The 18910-nt window shown below is 37.6% G+C and overlaps 1 protein-coding gene across 1 annotated transcript; it reads right to left on the reverse strand.

The window, feature by feature from the left end:
- Positions 1-4050: 4050 nt before the first annotated feature.
- Positions 4051-18268, reverse strand: sar1b (secretion associated, Ras related GTPase 1B). The gene is made up of 7 exons (XM_004561764.4): positions 18094-18268; positions 14188-14263; positions 8408-8527; positions 8059-8124; positions 7771-7874; positions 6083-6214; positions 4051-5806 (listed from the first exon to the last, which is right to left on the reverse strand). Exons 2-7 carry the CDS (start codon positions 14243-14245, stop codon positions 5690-5692), a joined length of 597 nt encoding a protein of 198 aa, XP_004561821.1. The 5' UTR covers positions 14246-14263; positions 18094-18268; the 3' UTR covers positions 4051-5689.
- Between the last annotated feature and the right edge of the window lie 642 nt (positions 18269-18910).

Raw genomic sequence — 18910 nt, forward strand, 5'->3', positions numbered from 1 at the left:
GCTCACAAATCAAGCTGACACAGAATATTTCCTCTTACCTTCATGTGGCTGCGCTACTATTTCACAAACATGTGTATGCACTTACATGCCCTGCCTTTACATTTTTCTTTGTACTATGAATATCAGGTATTGCATTTCCTTAATGATCTAACAAAGCCCTGTATATTATTTCATTAACCTGCTCACAGACACCCTGTCACTCTCGATTGTGCTCCTGATTGTACATAAAGTTGTGTTTTTGTACAATCAAAAGACACACCTCACTGTTGAATTCATGAGCTGTCCAGCTCTTTAACAGGAATGATCTCTTTTATAGAATATCAAAAAGCATTTCCCCATGACTGGAATAGCCTACACATCTTGTTAACTGCTGATGTTTTGTTGTGACTGGGTTGAGGTGTAAAAGGAGATAAGACAGGGTAAAAGTTCCCAGTAATACCGAATCGCCTCCCCTATTGTCTTGTATCCTTAAATCATGGTAAAGGAAGACTGTTGGCATCAGTTTCTTAGGCAGAACAACGTGTAACATCCTGTACTGACCCAGACTGAGTTAAGACAACAGACAGCTAACTGCCTGTCTATATACAGTATATTATTTAAAGTAAGTTAAATAGTGTTAGTGATTGTATTATTTCTGTTCTCCTTAATAATATATTATTTAGGATGATAACTGTGTCAGAACCAGTGCTTTATTTTAGTATGGTATGGTATATTATATAAATATACCATGGGTTCTGTGAACAGTATAATCACATGCACAAACTCGGTTTTGTTGTTGTCATTCTGTATTTAAGGGTTTTTTATCATCATAAAAGCATTGTTTGATTTTTTTTTCCTCTTCCTTCTCAACAATCTCACAAGCTAATAATCCTCCCCACACATTCCTGCTCCAGGCCACGTCAGATGCCACTTGAATCAGGAACAGACAACTTGTCCTGCGCTGAGGCAGCTTGCCCAGGATTATCCGAGGCATCGCATTCAGGCCAGGAAGTTCTTTCTTTGGGTGCCCATTGTTCAATAACCCCCTCAGATACATCAAGTCAACCACACAAAAAAACAGACGTGCATTTTACCCCGACTGTACTTCAACCGGGACCATTACCAGGTGTACAAACCTGTGTCAGATCTCAGCCCAAACTTGGAACGTCAGCTCCAATCAGTGAGAGTGCAAACCTGGAACGAGGAAACTGAGGGAAAGGTGAAGGGATACTGAAGGGAAGTAAGCATTGAATTAAGCATTACCGTGGGGTGTGTGGACACCTGATATTTGCCGTAGTCCTGTTTGTATTCTCCCCTCTTTTTGCTGTGGGAGTCTGTATCGCTGATATTTATTCTGGAGAGTGTTGTAATGTAAATGGGAAAGAAATGGATGACCCATAGACTGCTTATAAATACAGTCCCTACATAATCTACTGTATAGGGATTTGTATTTATCACAAATTGTGACCCTAACAGAGAAAACCAACATTTTTCTTAACCTTTTACAGGTACAAATTATTTATTGTTTATAGCTATTTTCTTTCTGTTTTTAGACTGGTTTACCATATTTTCATTGCATAATAAATAGACTAAAACACTCTATTGCATTGAGAATCTTACATACTTTATGTTTAGTTAGGTTTATGTGATCTTATATCATACAGTAGTTGAGGTTGGGAACAGCAGTGTCCCACCCTCAACTACTGTGGTTCATTCAAGAAACCTCCAGCATTCAAGTACTGCTTCTCTAGTTGGAAAAGCTAAGCTCAAAGACAGTGACAAAAAGAGCTGAACTGTGAGAAGATTGTAATTTTGTGTAACTTATGTCTTTACACTAAGCCTGATGACAGGATGGGGAAAAAACAGTTATAAATTATAATGCATTTAGAAAATGTACCTGTGTTTTGTTTAAAAATTGAAAGGAAGATTGTTTAGGCTAAGAGGTACTGTTTACAAAGTGCAAGAAAAAATAACCAAAGACAACAAAAGCTCTATATTTAGATTCTAAAAAGCAAACAAAATTAAAACATGTATTATATAATAATGACAGTCATCACAACTATTTAAGAAAAGAATTTAAAACCATTGAATTTGCATTGGATGTGCTATTTAGAAACACAAAATTTTTTTAAAAGATCTGTACAGTTATGTTCCTTCTCTTCAATGTACCTTTTAAATCTCTTTTGACAAAATTTTATATTTATTTTTCTTAAATGATTTAAAAGAACTTTATTAGTAATAAAGCGCTTATGAGGCAATGAGTGCACTTCAAAGACTCTATTGTACCCCCCATTGTTCTATTATTTTGTTGTTATTTCTAGTATTTACTGAGATCCTTCAAATATACTCTCCCATCTCGACTGCGCCATCTAGTGGCATTACACAGTACGACGCTTGTGCTGAAACTAAATAATACACATAAAGGCAAAATGGGTTTTTTAATGTCCACAGTTACGTAATGCTTCCACAAACTTCATAATGTAAATCACGACAGCTTAATAACTCAAGTAGCACAACATGTTGATGTATGCTGTTTAATATTGCGATGAGATACTTCTTCCACCCATAAAGGTGATGTGGAGGATAAAATTTAGGTGAATATGTTGTTTTGTTTTCTTTTTTGATGTTATTTTTCATCTACTTTTACTTGTTACTTTATCAGGGAATTCTGGACTGTAGTTACAAAATCAAATCATTGCATTTTTAGGTAGCATCAATGGCTATCTCAGGGCACATTACATTGTAAGCAGCCTACATATTTGTCATATTTGTCACATCCTACCCAGGGGTATTTTAGTCAGAGCAAAAGCACCAGCACTGCAACATCTTTTTTTTTTTTTTTTTTTTTAACAATGTTTATAAATTGCAGTTTTGTTTAGGTTTTTTTTTTTCATGTTTAATGCTCATTTTATTTTATCAGATGGTCATGAATCATAATAATATAAATTTGTTGAGAACATTGTATGCGCATATGTGGAGTCATCAGCCAAAAGCTTATTGTGACAGTCATTGCCAACCAACCTGTCTTGTGACCTATTAATAAAAAGTCATTTTCATTTCATACCCTTCATCACATTCAGAATTTCTTTGAGTTGTTGAATGTTCTTAACCTTCTTGCTTGTTAAGCATTTTTAAACTGTAATCTCAATATATGATTTTTCCCCCCTGCCCCATTTGTCATCTCATGATCCCAGAGATGGGACCATTTTGTGTTTTCCTGAAGGGATCACTATCTTAGAGATCATTGAACTTGACTATTAAACTGGCAAACAGTAATTCATCAACATTATTTTTGAATTTGTACCCTAAATTAATTTTTGATACTGTTACTTTTAAAATTAAGATTTTTATTTCATATTCTTAGATCAGTTAATATTGGTGGATTGACACTTTTACTTGAATAAAAGAGACAAAATTGGACCGTTACATAAAAAAAGGAAAGGAAAAAACTTTGCACCTGACCCTCTCAGAATCAAGTGATTTTTGTGCAATGTCTTAATTTACCTGAGAGATAAGTGAGGTATAAAAATGTAGGCCTTTTATGGACTATAACTCATTTTGACTACTACTCGTCTCACAAAGTGATATTGGCCCTTGAAAGTTGACCTCAAATTAAGATTTTAGCCAGTGAATTATCAGAAAAGGGATAAAACATCCAGGGTACCAATGTTAGTTTCTATTATTCTACACCAGACATTAATTTGGTGCCGTTAAGACTGGCAAATCCCACGACACCAATACTGGTTACAGAAATAAACAATGAACAAAAACAAGACTAGATTTATTATTTAGAACATGACACTTGGAGAGATTTGACTGACTAGGTTGCAGGGCCTCAATGTGTTTTTCAGCCCCTTGTCTCCCCTGAACTAAAGTTATGAAGGCTCTCGGATGTTATTAACTCACAAAAATATAATGTGATTTCAAAAGAACCACATCTGGAAAATGTTGAAGAAAAAAAATTCCATTGATTTATAAGGCGCTTGGGTGTGAAGCACCAATTGATTGCTGATGGAAAAAACATTAATATTAAAGAAAAGTGGGGGGGAAAAAAGGAGTCTACATTGGGGATCAAGGTTTAGCCTGTTATTCATTGCAAACATTTATTACATTTCATATGATGCAAACAACAGTAAGTCCCACCCTTGCTGGAATAGCTCATCATCTTGTCATGAGGGAATTAAAGAGACACAAAGGGACAGGGACAGAAAAAAGTATGTATTATGCGCAATTCCATTGTTTCCTTACAAAATAAAAACAAAAACATAACAATCATCTCATAGTGAATTTTGGCATCTCCTTCTCTCCTGTTGTATTGTGGAGTAAATGTAAATAAAACAAAAAAACTCAAAAGAACAAGGCATGCATAATAGTATCTGGTAATGCACATAGATCAAAGGATACCACTTAGAAATACAAAATCCATGTACGATGTTTGTGTACATTTCATATATATGGTCCCTTTCTTAGGTGTCTTAAGCCTATCTACCTGTTCCCACTGTGGGACGTGTCTTCTGCTTGGTCACTAGATTAACCCTGTGAAAAGGTCTGAGCAGGAACGTACATCTGTAGTATGAACTTCTAACAGTGATGACTACTAGACGTTACATCTGGCTGTTTATTTTATTCCTCGCTTCATTTCTTACTGCATGTTATTATAAAGATATTTATTGCAAAGTTCATTTAATTTATTTAAATAGTCTTCCTTGCATCAACTGACCATTGTGCTACCTACACAATTTCAAACCTTATCAGAGTTACAGCCAGTATTACTTCTATTAAGACGTTCCTCTTGTTAGTTATGTTACCACCCCATGCTTCTCTTATGTAAATTTAAGAAAGGAAAAAAAAAAAGAGAAAAAGAAAGAGGGGGGGGGGGTGTTATTGACTATTTTGACTCAATATAATGTGACTGTGCCCACAGAGCCTGGGATGAGAGTATTTTAACTTTCAAATAACCTAAAGAAACTGATCACATTTCTGATACACCAAGATCAATGCACTGTTCCATTTTAATAAATGGGTAAAACAGCCACATGTATAGAGTGGGGGGTGTGCATGTGGCCACTTCATTTAGTTATTGAAACCATGTGGGGGAAAGCAAAAAAACAAAAACAAAAACACTGCGATTAAATACGATGTTGAATGTCTTTACTGTTAAAAAAGTGTACTGCAATGTATACAACTATGTTGCTCTCTCTCATTGTTTAACATGTTGTTGAAGAGGGGGTGGGGGAGAGGCATTGGATTGTTGATTATATAAATGGAATCATGTACAGTTTTACACTTATAATGCATCTATCATCATTATCAACAGATCGCAGGGAGCGAGGGAGAAAGGGGCAGCAGAGGACAGACAACATAGAAAAGATTCATCCACTTGAATTTGAACACCCTTTGCTGTGGAACCAATGCTATGTTACTCTTTCAAAGAGGGGAAGAGAAAAAAAAAAGCGAGAGATGGAAACAACTGTGTTCATGTACAGGTATGAATGCTGTAAGTGCAGAACCAAATGTTCGACCAATAAAAGTCTATTGGGATCAAGTTGTACTGGTTTCTCTGAAGGTGGATGTAGACTTGATTAACCGAACGTGGGGCTGAGCATGATGGTACTGGTGGCAACGGTGGGCGACTCGAATGGTTGGATTTAGCGCTCGCCCTGATAATCGTGGTGGTGGTGGTGTCAGCGTGTCACGGGGCTTGGCTTCTTTAGTCGATGTACTGGGAGAGCCAGCGGAAGCCCTCACCGTAGCCCTGCCTCTTCAACACACTGCACATGAACACCTCCAGTGGTCTTGTGTTCAGCTCCTTCAAGGGAACGTTGCCCTGAGGATGGAAGAAAAAAAAAAAAAGCAGAAAGAAAAATTAAACCAAACCCACTTTGGGACCACAACACATTGGTACAAGGCTCATTTACTGCACATGATCCCCTATGTCTTTTACATTGATAAAATATCTGACATGTTATGCAAAAGAACCAGGCAGGGATTTATCTAGGACTGTTGGTCCTTTCACATTTTGATATATGAACTTATATATATTTTTTTCTGTTCTTCAGCATTTAGAGCTTTAAAGCCTTGGTTCACTTGGACGGTGTCTCACCTTTCCTGTCGTCTGTCCGTACAATCCGAAGATTTCCCTCAGCTTCTCCTCGCTGATGGCTTCTGGCCTGTCAATCTTGTTGCCCAGGATCAGAATAGGCACATTTCCGATGGTCTCATCTGTCATTAATGCCTGGGTGGGTCAATGAGAGTGACAACATTCGTATTGGTAGGTAAAGGTAGATTTGGAATCATATTCCAAAAAGTAAGACAATGCTTCAACACATTTAAAATTCATCTCAAACAATGGCTAATAAATTGTTGTACATTGTCTGACAGTGTGGGGTAAATTTCTTCTTCACTATTTTTGTCTGACCTGTCAGAGACCACAGATGAGGAGCAGCCTTTTAGCTAACTCTGGTATATTTACATTGATATCTTCAATAATATGCATCGTCCCTTCTAAATTAAAGGGAAAAAATTAATTCACGAGCAGATTTATTTAAAAAAAAAATAATAATAATTAAAAATGCGGTGTTTGAATGAAGCGTTTATGGCTATTATAATTTTTTCTAGTAAGTTCTCACAGTTATTGCTTTGATTGTCCTCTAACTGACTAAGTTATATGTAACTAGTAGACAGTAGTAGCCTTTGAATAGCATGAGTTTTTAGTGACTTGAAGTCAGACAGGAGACCACAGTAACAATGACGTTGTAGCTCATTTGGCTTATGAACCATCACTGTTCATAGGTTACTGCCTGTAAAACTAAAATGTGACCTTGAACACAGCTGGTGTGAATTTAAACAAACTTGCACACAAGTTTGGTTAAATTCTTTCCAATACAAGGAGGAGGAGTGATTCTTATAGCCATGCCAGGTCATTAATCATTCACCCAGATTTGTCCATTTAAAAATTAAATTTAAAAAAGCCAGCAAAAAACATGCTTTTGTGAAACACAATTAGAAAATAAAGAGTGTGATTAACATTTTCCTGTAACTCCTAAAATACAAACAAAACATTTGACTGGCCAATGTTACACTTTTAGAATTTGCTCAGTTTTGGATGTTCTGTGAGCAGCTTTTGCCTTTCAGACTATTCTAAAACTGGTAAATTAGTTACCAGAAATATCCCTTTGGTCGGCTGGTTGAAAAGTAGATTAGAACATGTAGGGAAGAGAAATGAACCCCTCTCTTTTAAGAAGCGGGGCTAGAAGCAGATTTTTCAGAAACATCCAAGACATTAGATTAATGCACCACAAACTGAAACCCTTAAAAAAAAACATTTGAATAAAGAAAAACTGCCATACTGTTTTGTATAATCTATCATAATTCCCATAATATTGGTACCCATTGGGCAAACAATTGTGATCAATAATATTGTGGTGCCGCTTTCATACAAACACGCTTTTTTCAACATGTTTCCTTTTTCTCTTATTTTTAAAATAATTATTAATTATATTGTGTTCTTTTTCTACATGATTACTTGTTTTCTGAAAGAAATAATCCCTTTATGAGTAGTTATTTAATGGTCCCTTTGTATCTTTATATGGACTTACTGGGGAAAAACAAAAACTATTATCTCCTCTCATTTTTTTCTCAAATTGCAATTATCAAATACATGTGGTAAAAGGTAACATGCACAATGAATAACCAAAACTACACTTATTTCTCTCTTTGTTATTATACTACAAGCTGTCAAAAACGACGCTTAGCGATGTGATGGGGACCACGTGTGTTGCGGGTACTTACATCAAGTTCTGCTTTTGATTCACCCAATCTCCCGAGGTCTGCACAATCCACAAGGAAGACAATGCCATTGATGGCAGGGAGGTAGTTTTTCCACACCCTGCGGGCTGAGTGAACAAACAAAATTTAAAAAAAAAAAAAAAATCTTATTTGTCAACTTCTCTTCTGTTTTAACCTTGGGCTAACCAGACTGAAAACTGAAGTACATTAGCCATACAAATGAATATTGTTGTTTCCTTAAAAACAAAATGCAATCAGTAAAATACAAAAACTATCAGAACACAGACACACCTTGTGCGTGGCCTCCAAGGTCAAAGGTGGTGAAAGTCATACCAGCAATCGTCAGCTCTTCTGAGGCTGGAGGGGAGGAAATGAATTAGTCAAGCAAAGATACTGAAAAAACATCAGTTTAATGCAATTCCATATGGAATATCCAAGCGCATGTTACACATAGGTACGTTACATTTATGATATTACATCCAATCAACAGCATCTGCTTTAAAAGTGTCTGTTAACAAGAAAACAGATATAAATGTCTGTAAAAGCTGCCTCCATTTCTTTGTATTGATAGTCTTTTGACACATAACCGAATGAGCATGTGTGAACGTGCATGCATGTGACAGAGTAAGCACCAACTCACTTGGGTGTAAAGTTGGCACATGCTGTCCCAATCTGTCATCTTTGAGCATGTGCAGTAGCGTCGTTTTGCCAGCATTGTCCAGGCCAAGAAATACTAACTTGCCGGATTTCTTATACAGTCCTGAAAGAAAGCCAAAAGTATTTCAGAACACAAACCTGTACGCTACTACTCTTTTTTTTTTTTTTAAGTTGCTGAATCACATTATATATTTTTTTAACCTTTAAAGCAAATCAGTGACACTAAACAAAGGCTGTCAAGCTCAGACCTGTTCTTAGAACTACAGGGGACATTTAATCCACATAAGTTTATATAAATCAGAACACCATTTTGGTTTTCTCAAATTCACATAATGATTATTTAAAAAGAAGTAGTTAGTTTCCAATTTGATGGACTGATTTGACTATTTTTCTTTCTTCTTCTTTTTTCTTTTACATTTATTAAAAATATATATATATATAAAAAAAAAAAAAAAAACCTTTCTCAAAACATAAAAGGTGCAAAGTTATGCCACTCCTTGATCAACTTTCCTAACAAGATTACAAGCCTTTGTGTTTACAACTCTGAGTCAGCATAGTGATACCTGGTGGATTTATAACATTTCTGAGTCAGTCAACTGGATGACATCATTACTTACAGCAGCACTATGCGACCTGTCTAACTGGGAGAACAGGAACGCCCGTTTCATATAAGCAGTTCGAACACAGAAACTAGAACAGCACACCCTGGGGAAAAGAGCTGCTGGTACACATTTCAAATGGACACTCAGAGAGAGAGAAAGAAAAGAGGGGGAAAAAAAAGAAGGGTGGAAAATTCTGTCATGTTTCTGAGAGATGTATCCTTTATGAGGCTTTCATGTTTACGCAGCATGTGGACATCACTGAAAGCTTTAAGCTGAGCGACTTTCAGGGAGCAAAATGGCAATGCCATAACCCATAGGCTACCGTGTGTTAGAGCTCTAACCAGGAACTAAAGACATACACTGAAGCAATAGAAAGAATTTGAAAAATGATGACCACTCCAAAAAATGGTGATACAATCAAAAGTGTAAGAGTGTAAAAATGGATGTGTTAGAATGTGAAACAAAACAAAGCATTTTCCTGACAAGGGGTGCAGCTGAAAAATATTTTATGAACAACAATAAAACTTTGCAGCGTGGATTAGGAGATAATGAGTGAGGATGTACCAATCCAACTTATTCCATTTCTAATTTGATACCTTACCTTCAGTTATATTTGATATCAGATCTCAACTAAAGCTGTACTACCCACTGTGTCCCTCTTATGTCAACAGGGTCAGGATTGAATAAATGGCCCATTATACCTGATGTCTCCCTAGCAAATGGCGGCAGACGCCAGAGGTGACGCTTAAAACATGCTTTGGTGCATTTTTCCTGATCATGCATCTCTCAATTTTTGTTACCTTGCATGGAGGTGCAGACAGGTTGAAGACATGCATGTGCAATCCTGTCAGTTTTTAACCACCATGGTTCACCGCTCAGAGATATCCATATTACACAGAGGGAGATGCTGCAACAGCCTGGAAAGATCAGACTTTCTGTGTGAAACTTTGGAAAGGTTTTGCCTGAGGGACAACACCTATTTGTTTAGGTGGATATTGCAGCGAGTTTCAAGCACTCTCAGCCAGTATATATAGTCCTCACGTCACAGCTGACTTCAGGGCTGGACTGGGACAAAAAAAAAAAAAAAAAAAAAAAAATCGGCCTGGGCATTTTGACTAGAGACCGGCCCACCAGGTATTAAAGCCATAAAGCCTTTGAATGAAAATAAACGCTGTTGTGACAGTGATGTACACTGTCCTGTTGGTATATGTATGATTTCTATACATTTTACGTCAGATAAAAACTTTGGTTGTAAGATTCAGATAATTATTTTTTAAAAGCGAGACATTTTAAATGAGAATAAGAAAGAAAAGTATTTCTTTGTGCCCCCCTTTCCCTGTTAATGCCCTACCTGGCCCCCTGACCCGCCCCTGCACAGTTACCAGCTGTCAGCTACTTAGAAAAGGATCCTGATGTTATTTGTCTCTCAGAAACAGTTTATAACTTCCCTTCAACTCATTCATGTCACCTAAAAAGGTAAACCTGTCTCTCCTTCACCTGTTCAGCTCTGATGATTCAGTAAGGACATCTCCTGGTTTCATCTTCATGTTTCCCTCTCACCAGATATCCAAACCGATATCATGACCAGTAGCTTTTACAGCTGTGGCTCCAGCAAATATCAGCTGATACTAGAAAGTAATAAGCAGTGATGAGATTCTGAAACCACCCAGGTGAAAGCCTTTCGCTATTTGGCTACACCTAGAAATTCTGTCCATGAAAATTATGAACAGAATCAGGGACAAAGGGCAGCCCTGGTGGATCCCATCACCCACCAGGAATGAGTCCAACTTATTGCCAGTTATGCAGACCAAGAGCTGGTCCAGTGTTCCATGACCAGGATGAAAAACGCATTGTTTCTCCTGTATCCAAGGTTCGACTAACAGATGGACTCTCGTAACACTGATCTGCCAAGCGGCAAGCAGATCAGCGTTAGTCAATACTCAAAAAAGTAATTATCACTCCAAGGAGAAAGTAATTAATTTTACTCGTAACATTATTTTCATCTTACTGTAACCAGTGTTGGGGAGTAACGGAATACATGTACCGCCGTTGCGTATTTAAAATACAAAATATGAGTAACTGTATTCCGTTACAGTAGAGCTGGGCGATATGAGATTTTTTCATATCACGATATGTTTTTTTCATTTCAGGCGATAACGATATCTATCACGATATAAGCCAAATAACTATATTTGTAAGATTTAAATGTGCCGTTGCTCACAAGTAAAATGTGAAATAATCAGCAGCTTGTTTTTATTTAAATATTTATTTCCCATAATAAGTTCAACAGGGTAGATGTACTTAAGGAACATGAGACTTTTTCAGATAAATAAAGGCAAATATTGCAAACTACACAAAAGGCAGCCGCTAAAGCGTTTAAGTTTCAAAACAGAACAAACGAAACAGATTAAATTGTCAATTCCACTTAGAAACAAAATATTAATTCTAAAAATAAATCTTAGTTTGTTTTACAGAAGAACAGACAAAACTGACTAACTTTTGTCAATATCAAATAAACTGAGAACTAAAAGGAAATTCTCAATCTCTCCTTGTTGTATAGCTTAGCTTTTCAAACAGTTTTAACAGTTACTTTAGTCTGACAAAAGCCGAATGACGAATTAGCGCTTCCAGTCAGAGACTGAGGCTACGTCCACACGTACACGGGTATTTTTGAAAACGGAGATTTTCCGTTTTCGTTTTAAAAAAATAATCCCGTCCACACATAAAGGCAGAAATGAAGGAAAACGCTGCTATGAACATGCCAAAGCAGCAGGTGGCGCTAGATTCCTAACCGTGCAGAAATGTTGGCCAATCAGAAGTCTAGAAGCCTCGGTGGGAAAAAGTAAACAAAGCTGGGGCATAGAAGCAGACCCGAGTCGTATGTGTGGAGGGACAGTAACTGTGTGTATATGTAAGCATTTAAACACTGCAGAGAGTAGAATTAACAGTAACAGTATTGTAGAAATTCATTTCACCGAAACAATAACGTGGCGCACAGTGTGACGCATGCACCAGTTTATTGTATTTCCAGACTTGCTTTCGGCACAATTTACAGTGCACGCTACTCTATTTTTTGTCAGACTTGAAATAGCCGAAATACCTTCACACTACGGAACTTCTATGGCTCTTCTGTTCGACAATCTCTCCGGCATTGGAACCATCATCTGTTTTCTCTTCGGTCACGCGCAGTTGATTTTTCTAGTCGGCACACTCATTTCCTCCATTACGCGCTGGCTGCTTCCCAAACAAACACACGTGCGGCTTGGCACTTGTGCTGTACGTAACAAGTCACGTGACGTGACGCTGCGGCTGTGATTGGTTCGGCTCTGCGCTACTTAATTTGGATTGGCTGACCTTTTTTTTTTTTTTTTTTGAGGACAAGAGCGGCGAGGTCTATCGCGATAGCTTAATTTCTCTATCGAGTAAAAGTTATATCGCGATACATATCGTTATCGTTCTATCGCCCAGCTCTACGTTACAGTTACCGTTTAAAAGGGTGGTATTCAGAATACAGTTACTTTGTTGAAATAAATGGATTACACTGCGGTACTTTCCTGTTTCATTTTGTCGCGGGTCAGGACTGTTTGGGTTTTGTTTGACAGCTACGTTCTGTTGATCCAGGTGGCAGCGTTACGGTTGCCATGGTTACAGGGCGACGCTCTCTCTCTCTGCGACTGTGTGTTTCCTGGGTGAGAGAGCGCCTTTTCGTTGTTGTTGTTGTTGTTGTGCTAAGCTAACAGGCAGAATGCTACAAGCATAGCTCTAAAGAATGTAGCATCATGGGCAGTGTAGTCCGTGCTGCAGGGAGAATGGACTGCCATACACGTTATGGGTCTGTGAGCTCGAGGAGGGAGAGAGAAAAAGGGGAGTGGAAAGGTACGAGTTGTCATCGAGGAAAAACGGGAGCTGGAAGCATGTAAATATAATAATAACCACTTCAGCCAAGAAGAGTGCCTGACGAGCCCAGTTGTAAGTAAGCTATTAAGACTCGACTGTACACCGTGTTCGTGTTTTCCTCCGAAAACAATAAGTTCCGTTGGAGCAGTCTTTCAACGCCTCTCTCTGTCTGTCGCAAGAAAAGTTGACCCACACAACAAAGTAAAGCTAGTTTTCGGCTACGAGCCGACAGGGACCCCGCCGTTTTAGTCAGAGGTCCCTTTACTACAGTTCAGAGTCGCGGACCTTCAGTAATAGTAATAAATCACACAGCAATAGTACATTCACGTTGTTGTAAAAAGCATGATAATATATTAAGTAATCCAAAGTATTCAGAATACGTTACTGTCATTGAGTAACGTAACGGAATACGTTACAGAATACATTTTGGGGCATGTATTCTGTATTCTGTAATGGAATACATTTTAAAAGTAACCTTCCCAACACTGACTGTAACATAGCTGAAATGCATTGACTCATAATTACCATTTAACAATACAAACAGAGGCTACAGTTTCACACACCAAAACAAATCGCTATCCTAATAAGGTCACAAAGATAAAAGATAAGATAAGATAAGATAAATTAGTCCCACACGTGGGGAATTTGTTTTGTTACAGCAGAAAGTGGACAGTGCAAAGTTACATAGAAAAATTAGAAAAACACTGGAATAAGATAATGATAATAATATGATCTTTCTCTCAGTGTTTAGGTATGAACACAAAACTGACAACACAAAGCAATGATGAACACCAGCACAAAGACACTTCAAAGTGATCAACACAGTAATTCTATTGTTGAAACGGAGGCTGCAGCCTGTCTGCTCATCAGTTTGTTACCTTTGAAGTTTAGGGTCTGTCTGGCTGGGTGGGTTGGGGTCAGCAGTCACTCAGCTTTAACATCACCCTGCGTTCTTGGCTAGCTTAGCGTTAGCATGCTGTCTGACTAGATGCTTGCAAAGAGTCGAAGCTGTGTTAGCAACATAATGCAGGTGTTTATGTCCTAGATGGAGTTTCCAGTTTACCATTGCATTCTCATCCTATTGTGCAATAACAATAAAAGTAATGTCATATCCACAATATAGACTGTGTCACTATTGGCAAGTGCAAGAACCGATAACTGGATCGATAGACAAGCAGACCAACAAGACTAACAGTTCCCAGTAGTCCAAGGAAATGGACAACTGGGAACCGGTTCTTGATTCCCATCCCTAGTTGGTACTCACCTAAAAACTGTAGTACGCTATTGAAACCGCTAGAAATCCACTCCAATAGGAATGACATATCCGGAGCTGTTGAATCCTGAAAAACAACCCCACCCCCCAAAAAAAGAGGATTCAAAACAAAGGAAAGAACAAATTAATTCACAGAGAAGGGTATTTTTCCCCCTTTGGACTGATAAGTGCTGTAAAGTGAAGCAAAATTTTTAAATATTTAAAGAAAATATCTTATCTGATTCAACAGTACTTTTCAAATTTTATAAGTTGTAAAATTGTGATTTTTTTTTTTTTTTTTAAAATAGGGCAAAAACCAACTTGCCAAAGTATCTGAAAATATTAAGTGATAAACACAATTAAAGGGTAACACATAACTTAAGAACTAAATATGCCAGTTGCATCAACCTATCACACAGATACTAGCAACTGCTGATAAGAACAGTGAGTGCCTTTCTACAGCCAATGATTATCTTGTTCCAGAAGGACAGGAGATTCAGAACCCTGATCACATACCATCTGACAGTTTCTTGACAGACAACATGAGCTTTAATCTGAAAATTATGCCGTCTAAGACGTTTAAATGGGGGTAGCCTAATTGTTTGTCCAATTAAAAAAAAAATCCAAAATAAACAGACTCAGATAACTACTACAAGTATGAAATCAATAGCAGTTTCTGTTGTGTAACAGATGTTTTTTTTTCTTCTTTTTTTCTGGGTAAGACACATTTTTACAGTCTTCATTTTTTATTTCTACTTCATATAAGCTTCTTTGCCTCCCATTTAAGTGACCCAATCAAATATGTGAGAGCTATGCTTATGACATTCAATAAAAGGGAGGACAGAAAAAGCAAACATCCCCTCTCCAATAAGAAGTTTTTGCACTCCATTTCCAACTTCATCTCATTTTTCAATCCTCTGCACACTGATCACAGCAAGGTAAGCTGGTACAGACCTCTGGCCCCAATTACGTAACATGAAAACAACTCCAGGGCTAAAGTATAAGGCTGACAAAGGTCAAGATCATGCAAATACAGCTGAACTACACGTCAGCTGGTGCCACACTGTGGACCGATATGCTCCCATGCCTGCCTCAGTGACTGTAAAATATTCGGCAAGCAAAAGATGCATGTGGCCATAAAAAGCTTGCCTGAAGTCTGCTGCCTTACTCTGTTTCAACTGCATTTGGCGGTGTCGTTTACAAGATGTGCAAACTGATCATCAAGCATGACCAACTGCTACTACTAGGGTCTGAAATGAAAAGCCAAATGCCAACAGATCTTCTGTTTGGTCGGTAAATCTCAGAAGACTTTCTGACACACTGACGGGTAAATATATGCCCTAAAAAATACACATGAACAACTTTAAAAGACTATGCTGACGCTCTACTACATTTTGCTGTTGTTGACTTGCTCTGTCATTTGCCGTCTGTCTCAGAGTCCAATGAACAATGACAATATTCTAACAAGAGAACAAGAGCTCACCCAAACCAAACGGTAGCCCTAAGAAAGACACAGACACTATCAAAATAAAGGGAAAATAGGAATGGGTCTTTAGAGTAAACAAATAAAAATGTAATGCAAACATGAAGGTGAATTACTCTGATCAAATTGATTATCCATGAAGAAGGTTTCCGAACCATTACAGCCTTCTTTTTTCCTCATAAAGGGCCTCTAGGACGAATGGTCCCCACTTAAGATGTCAACGTTACCTGTGTTATCTTAACAGAAGTTTATGAATTTTCCTGGCCATCTAATAGACAACAAGATTCCTTAAAAGAACACCCCCTAAGAAACAACTTCTTAAAAATCCATTCTCATGTCATACGATTGAGGAAAAGGCAAAAACTATTAGGTGGGCCTAGGGCTGTGCGATATGACCAAAATCTCATATCCCGATATAAAACATCTATCATCCGATAACGATATAAATCACAAAAATGTAACATTTTCTGTAAATTCTGTGAATCTCGGGTAGCTGAAGTGTTTCTAGCTGGGCGTCATATATCTGGAGTCGAGTGTTTTACCGATGCATGAAACTACACATTTTTAGACATAGGTTGTAACAGCCGCCGTTTTCTTTGCAGCGTGCTGCAGGGAAAAGCCTGTTCTAACGTTTGAGTCTAAGGTTTATTTTTTAGCACCTGACGGCTCTTTTTTGCTTCTCATTGGTAAATACTCTGCATACTATTTTACGTGATTCAGTTTATTTTGAAAAGTCTCAACAGGATCTTGAGCTTTATTGAGAAAGGTTTATGTGGAAAATAAACAAGCAGACGCGATGGTTTTACCATCATTGTTGCTGATGACAATGCATAAAAACAGGCGCTTGTCCGTCCATAGTGTGGTTATATTAAATATAAGAGAAAGAGAGAACTTTAAGAAATGAATATAGCCACTACAGTGACCATCAAAACGATGAAAAAATATTGCCATAAACAGTTTATTTTGCAACACCACGAAACAAATGATAGCGTAAAATGAAACGATAGACGTTTTTATGTCGTCATCCGATATATATCCTTATATCGTACAGCCCTAGGTGGGCCCCAAACTTTTCACATACATTAAGTTTTTTTTGTTAGTTTGATTTATTTTTTTACTTTTAAATATGCTCAGTAAAATTTTGTGCTCAATTGCTCAGTACTTTGAGAAATTATGTTTTGAAATTAGTTGTTACATATATTAAAATAGTTATGCTACAAATGTTCGCTTTTGCAAAGTTATGTGAAACAACAAATGGTAAATGGCCTGTATTTATATAGCGCTTTTACTAGTCCCTAAGGACCCCAAAGCGCTTTACATATCCAGTCATCCACCCATTCACACACACATTCACACACTGGCAACAAGGCAATTAATTTCATTGGCCACTATATTTTCTCTATATTTATTTGTCTCCTTTGCCTTGAACCTTTAACTTGTGACAACAAAAAAGATGACTTCGGGAACTCAAATGTGCCCTCAAAGAAAAACTCGTTATAACTAAGATGTCTAATATAATTAAATCTGACATTTAAATACACTGCAATAACGCTGAGTCAACATTAAATGGGTAACAGGGGTGTCTTATCAAAAATCGTCACCCATGTGGACCGCTTACCTCAAACACTAACGTGATCTACCTCTTGAATTCCTAGTTCAGCGTGTTAGTAGCAAAGTGCTCATGTCTTAGATAAAGCCTATCAGAGCAGTGTGTTACCAAACTAAGATGGGGCACATTTTCTCCTCTGAGAAGATATGAATTATTATCACATTTAGGTTTCAGGCAGTACCTGTCAACTAACATAACACTGCGAAGACAACGAATGCGGTTTGACTCGGCTGTCAAAATCCCCGGGTTATAACAGCCAGTATAGACGTAGCAGTGAAGTGAGCTAACCTTCAATATGACGGCTAATGTTACAGCAATTGATGGTCTCTGCCAGGTTACACTTCAGCCAAAAAACTACAACGAGGACTGTATTTAAGAATGCCAACAAACCATGCCACGCTTATATATATATATATATATATATTGGTTAGGTATAGTTTGAAAAGAGAAGGCGAGGCCGGCTAACCGGCTAGCAGGAAGCTTCTAGCTACGTGTCATATTCTCTATCACTTAGGCGACGTTGCATCGATGGCTACGTTAGCTAACTAGCAGTTAGCTACAAAAGCGGCTCTTCGACGTGCTAAAACCATGAAATTTGTGCAATACTCCGACTGTTTTTCAACTCTGAAATAAGCACCAATGTTTAAATAAATATGACAACGGGTCAAGTTAAATGTACACCTCACTCCCAGCACCGTAACAGTAAACTTGGTGTAAGAAATGCTAACGTAGCAACATTAGCAGCCGGGAGAAATTGCTAGCCTAGATGTCGAACGTTTACGGGACTCTTCAGATATCAAGTACATTAAACAAAAAAAAAACTTACCCGTTATCTAGGTGTAGATTAATATAACAAGTATGTTCGCTCTAATACTCATGTAAATTGGTCACTTGCTCAAAAAAACCAGAGAGCCTGCAAAATGCCAGGTCCTTCTCTCCTCCTTCGTGTTTTGTTACTGAGCCACGACACTGCAATGGCTGTCCAGCAACTCCCCGAAAACTCTGCCCTGCCGCTTCCTGTTTATGTTTCACAGTCATCTTTCCGGCAGGGGAACTAAAATCTAGCTCCGCTCTGGATTTCTTTTTGTTTCAGAGCCAACATGGACATATTTTGCTCATTTTTTTAATTAAATAATTTTATCGGTGTATTAACGCGTGTGTGATGGTTTGCTCCAAGTTTTCATATTGTTATAGTCAAATAATCTCGTTAGGCAAGTCCATGTCAGCTCTGATATGACGAGATGTACTTTGTTTATCTCATATTTAGAAAATCATTTGTTTAAAGCAGTTCAAATTAATAGTAAAATAATAATAAGAAAGAAAGAAATGGAAAACTATACTAATAAAATCTTGCACTCCATTCAGGAGGTGCAGAAGATAGTCCTCCTGGGAACTGGTCACATTCTGAGGAGGACTTTATCCATCAAGTGAATCATCACATGATATCTCATAGTAGTTCTAAGTTGAAGGAATAAACTCAATATCACGAGTGAACAGAACAGGATTTTAAGGATGATAAAATATTAATATTAATAAAAATACCCGTCAAATACTTTCTCTACGAGGCAGGTGTATTTTATTATATTATTTATTATAGAGGGTGATGTGGTATGTAGCTGTACTTATGTCAGCAGAGCTTAATC

The sequence above is a fragment of the Maylandia zebra genome, linkage group LG10 (genome assembly GCF_041146795.1).
Source record: "Maylandia zebra isolate NMK-2024a linkage group LG10, Mzebra_GT3a, whole genome shotgun sequence".
Taxonomy (NCBI): Eukaryota; Metazoa; Chordata; class Actinopteri; order Cichliformes; family Cichlidae; genus Maylandia; species Maylandia zebra.